The sequence below is a fragment of the Mycetomoellerius zeteki genome, unplaced genomic scaffold (genome assembly GCF_001594055.1).
Source record: "Mycetomoellerius zeteki isolate Tzet28-1 unplaced genomic scaffold, Tzet1.0 scaffold140, whole genome shotgun sequence".
Classification (NCBI taxonomy): domain Eukaryota; kingdom Metazoa; phylum Arthropoda; class Insecta; order Hymenoptera; family Formicidae; genus Mycetomoellerius; species Mycetomoellerius zeteki.
The window spans coordinates 426,361-431,820 of NW_017256341.1; the positions used below are offsets into that span (position 1 = coordinate 426,361).

Genomic DNA, 5,460 nt, shown 5'->3' on the forward strand with positions numbered 1-5,460 from the left:
ACCAATCAAAATTCTTCTTTTCCATGGAATGGAAGGAAAGGAAAGATTCTGATTAGTTGATTCGCTTATGCACTATGCGTTATGCGTTATGCAAGAGTCTGTACTGCGGCCTTAACGTTTGCGACACGCTTGCGACGCTGCGATACGACAATGTAGAATCAGCTTAATGTAGAACCAGCTTGATATTCGTCGATTTCTATCACGTGACTTATATTGGCGCCGAAAATAAGCGTCAAGTGTCAGCATGAAAAGATACCTTTAATGCACCTATTAGCTGCGTTCAGCGAACTCAACAGTTGAGTGAGCGCTCGCTGTTATTGGTGTATTCTTTTAGATCATCCAATCAGCATTTTAGATCTGGAAGAATACATCAATAGCAATGAGCGCTCACTGAACCGTTGAATCTGCTGAACGCAGCCAATCTGATTCCGGCCTTATCAGCGCGAGTTCTGATTGGCTGCTGCTTTTCTGCCATGGTGTGAACGCGGCCTTATGATGACACGAGAACGAAAATTTAACGAAGCTTTTAGTATGGCTTCTAGCTTTAGTATCAAAAATGGCGGCGAAGAGTGGTGGTCATGATGAGTGGGCCTCGGTAATGAAACCGATATTGGGAACCCCGCCGCGTTCGTTTAATAAAAATGACGTTATCGATCTCATAAAGAGCATCGTTAAAAGGTAGGTATAATTTGTCGCAGTCTAGCAACCGCGTTAAACCACACTCTTCTCGACTCAAAAGAGCACGTTCCCCCTTAGCAGAATAGAAATGGATGTCCTTCTGTCACCGCGGATCGAATTCATCCGACCTTTTATTCCATTTGGCAATAATATCCAACCTCTTTCCTTCTGTTTTACAGCGAAAACAAATTTGTCTCGCACGAGGATCAATACGATACTTTTTACACGGCGGTCGCTGCCTTGTCGGCGGATTGTATTAGTGGTTGCGCAAATACATGTAAGTAACACCGCGCATCCGCGTGCGAATGACTACCCAAAAATATTTTATACGCATTTTTATTTAAAATTCTGATGTTCTTAAAATTGTCCCATTATTCCATGATTGTTGTAAGAGACATATAAAGAAAAAGAAAGCGAACTTAACTGTAAAATATTTTTTAGGTATTTGAGGAAAGTACTTAGGTAAAATTTTAGTAAAATGTTTAGTTAATAGCTAATGAGTAAAATATTCATCTAGTAAAGTATTTGGATAATTTAGATACGACAAAATAATCTTAGATATTTTAGACAAAAAACTACTTGGATAACTAGGTAAATACTCTTAGATATCTTAGATGAGTTATCCAAGTAATGTTTATCTAAATATTTTAAGAGCTCTATACGGTTGAAGCTAGATCTTAAAATGCTTTAAATCAATCTTGAATCACTAAATATGATATATATGTACTTGACATATATACCACAATTGTAGTCTAACGAATTGTGCACTGAAATATTTCTGGACTAAACATAATTAAACCACTATAGTAAATTTCGCGAATTAAATTAAATTCTAATAATTTCGATGCTCAATCAGGCATCAGATTTCAAAGATATTAATATGCTGAAAAACTGTAATTAAATTTATTGTGAAAAATATTACCTCGGCCGGGAGTCGAACCCGGATCTCTTGTATTCCGTACGAACGTCCTGAGCTATTAGACCACCGAGGCCTTAGTAATATTTTTCGCAATAATCGGTATATATAGGAGAACAACGTCATACTCGGGGCAACGAATAAACAATAATATCATTTTTCAGACCGCGTATGTGAGAGACACAACCGATAAATATATTTAGTGTTTCAAGATTGAATTATTTAAAGCATTTTAAGATCTAGCTTCGATCATATAGGGCTCTTATTTATCGGTTGTGTCTCTCACATACGCGATCTGAAAAATGATATTACTAAATATTTTACTTTTTTTTCTTTTTCATTCTTTGCTCTCTCTCTCTCTCTCTCTCTCTCTCTCTCTCTCTCTCTCTCTCTTTATATATCTCTCTAAAATTATCTTGGAATACCAGAATAATTCAAAGTATTTAAAATTTTTTCAATGTATAGGCTTGTTTGTATATATTTTGTCAGGTATAAATACATACTAAGTCTTACAAAATATCCTTTTCAGTTGCCAAGAGTCAAATACCTATTGTTTGTCAAGCATGCAAAGTACTGCTTGCATATCTCGTAGACAAGTTGCCACAACAACAAGCACAATCTGGAGAAACTGCATCGACAGTTTTGACTACGAAGCAGCTGTTACTCCCGATACGTGCACTATGTACAGGACAGTCTTTACTTACATCTGTAGAGGAGATTGCTCTTGTTTCTGTAATAAAAAATTCAAAATTACCCCCTCATGCAACAACTTCATCAGGTGGAAAAGAAAAGGAATCTTCTCAACAATCTGTAAAAGAATCTATGCGGTCTCGTTGCGATTTGTCTACCAGTATTCTCGAACAATTGACAATGCCATTGCAAGATTTTTCGTCACTTACGATTCTAACTAATGAAAATTCTGTGGATAGTACGAACAAAAATACTAATGCCATTGCAAGCGAGACACATTCTGACACTAAGGTTTGTCAATGAAATATAAATGTTTATAACTGATCAAAATATATTTATTTTATGATTATATTATTTATAGTAAGTTATATTTTTATTGTTATATTATTATTGTACGTATGTAATCATAATTATTATAATATTTCGGTGTTAGTGGAATAAATTAAACCAAAAAAGTAATAAACTATATTATATTGCAGATGATGTTTATTTCGAACAACATAAGCATATTGCAGAATATGGGAGCTGGTGATACTTTATTGGATATGTGTTTAAATCTTCCACACTTATCGCGTTATACTAGAAAGTATCAAGCTTACTTATCTAAAAAGGGATTCAGCTTACCAGCAAATGCCTCAGAAGCACATACGATAAGGCACAGTTTACATTCTGTCGTTAGTGACATTAATATTGTACATAATGTGATATCTCTTCCAATATTGGAACCTTTGACACCACAAAAGTTGGAAAAGTTGTCACTACTGACTATGTCTTGTCTGTATTGTTCGATTGCAAATGCAACAGCATCAAGCATAGTTGGCATAACAAATGCAGTATCACCTAAGTGTAGTACAAATACTACAGCAAATAGTCAAACCAATCAAAATACAAAAACGACCGACGAGGAGTACGATTCTTTAGCAATTACAGTTGTTGAGAAGAGTCTAGAAATATTTGGCCAAGTGTCAAATGTTATTAAAAATAGCACGCGTGCAGGAGGACATGTAAGTAATTTTCACGAGATTTGTTTCTCTTTAATATTGTAAAAATTACATTTTGTCTACATTAAAATTTAAAAAAAAATTACATTTATTATTTTGGAATCTATTATTTTCCAATGATAATTTTAATTAATTTATGAATATACACTATTCTTGTTTTTTTATTAGTTATGTAATTATATCTTCTTTATCTATACTAGATTCTGCAAAATCATTTACTGATTGGAGTATGGCTCCTAGTCGCTGGATTACAAGCGCAATTAACTGTGAGCAGTTTTAGTGCTGCAGATAAAGGAAAAGAAGAAAAAGGAAAATCACCAAGTAAAGCTCGTGATGGAAGTGGACGTGTAAATCTCATGAAAGTGTAATTATTACGTGTTTTATATATAATACCGTATCTTTGTGGGTTCAACTGCAGGAACTTTTCTAAAATTATTTTGTATTTTCCTTTATACACTGTTGATAATTAAAATTGTAATATCAAGAAATATATCACAGATATATCTTGATATTTATTTGACAAATTTTGTGTGTGTGCGTATGCGTGCGTGCGTGCGTGCGTGCGTGCGTGTGTGTGCATACACATAATAATTATGATCTAATTACATAGAGACACGACAGTGGCTGCGTTCCGTTTTATGCATAATGTGCATAATGCATCATTTATCCTTGTTTAACATTCAGTGAATAACAAGGATAAAAGATGCATCATGCGCATCATGCGTGAAACGGAACGCAGCCAGAGTCTCGATATGTATGTCATGTATATATTATATTATATATGTACAGGGTTCTGAATTTAAATGTCAAAACTTCAGGAGCATGTAGGGAATCGGAAAACTAAGAAAAAAAGTCTTTTAGAGATTCTTGTTTTTTGTTTCGTTTTGGAGGAAATCGCAAAAAAGACGACGTAGTTTTCATTTTTGTACTTATTTATTACTTATTCATACTTATTTATTCACGTTATCACTTGCTTATGTAAATATTGTTCAAAATGTTAGCCTTTTGCAACAGTGCATCCAGTACAGGCAGCTCGTGTTGCGGCCAAACACTAATCTGGTCAACGTGACTAGCCGATCTGGAACTCTTCTGTCTGGAAATCGGCGCGAATACTCTTGCACCGCATCCGTGGCATTATCGTTACAAAAACCATACACGAAAACCATATCAGCATATTCAACGTTAGAATATGTACGCGGCATATTGTAACAGGAGTAATTCACTCGATGGGTAATTCATTTTAATGAATAACTGACTTCATAGGCGAAAGGCAGAAACATAAACAAAATTTTCATCAGAAAATGTAATATTGTTTTCGTGTATGATTTCAATGATGATAATGTTTCAGAGGCAGTGCAAGAATGAAGTACTTTACGTTTGTCTTTTTTTTATTTTCTCCAAAAAAAACATGATGTCTTGTAAATTTTATTTCGGTATTAATATATTTTTATTAATAATTTTAGTAACCAGTCGTATTTTATGTATTTAGCGCCGAGACATATATGTATATATACATACACATATACATACACATGTACATATATATATTAATATTACATTTTTATGTAACTAGACAACAAGGATTTGGTGTATTATCAGTGGCATTAGCATCCCATGCATTGAATTTAATGAGCGCGCTTCTAGAAGATGTATCTATTGAAGCTAATTCCGACGTGATTGTGGCAGTTCCTGAACCAGCACCGCTGGATATTTTGTCTACTGCTACAGCATTACAAAGAGCAGTAACGTTCCTACAAGCGGTGCCATTAAATCATTTGCTATTTTATTTGGCTACTATTAGTTACAGAAAGGTATTGAATTATTTTATATACATTTGCATTAATTTAAAACCTCGATATATATATAATGTGATATTTTATCATTGATACGTGTTTTATTTACTTTAGGCATGTACACTGAAAAGAGTACAAAAACATCCTTTAGAAGGAGATGCGTTGAGTCAATCAGATTCTACTACATACTATGAAGATCTTTTGAGTTGTTCAGAAAACTCGACTGATGAGGGTAAAATTGTGCAACTCTAATATATTATGTACTATATTGATATAAGCTTAGTTTTATTATGTAATAGTAAATTGATTATGAAAGATATATTTAGAATATACATACATACACGCGCACGCGCGTGCTACAAAATAATCTTTATTTTTTTTT

The 5,460-nt window shown here is 33.8% G+C and overlaps 1 protein-coding gene across 6 annotated transcripts in view; it reads left to right on the forward strand.

The window, feature by feature from the left end:
* The first annotated feature begins 556 nt into the window (after window positions 1-556).
* Window positions 557-5,460, forward strand: part of poe (E3 ubiquitin-protein ligase-like protein poe) — a 26,000-nt gene continuing 21,096 nt past the window's right edge. For all 6 annotated transcript variants that reach the window (XM_018462408.1, XM_018462413.1, XM_018462409.1 and 3 more), the window contains exons 1-7: window positions 557-678; window positions 858-955; window positions 2,124-2,575; window positions 2,764-3,288; window positions 3,486-3,649; window positions 4,859-5,096; window positions 5,193-5,310. In XM_018462408.1, coding sequence (XP_018317910.1) covers window positions 557-678; window positions 858-955; window positions 2,124-2,575; window positions 2,764-3,288; window positions 3,486-3,649; window positions 4,859-5,096; window positions 5,193-5,310 — 1,717 coding nt within the window. The remainder of the gene's footprint in view (window positions 679-857; window positions 956-2,123; window positions 2,576-2,763; window positions 3,289-3,485; window positions 3,650-4,858; window positions 5,097-5,192; window positions 5,311-5,460) is intronic.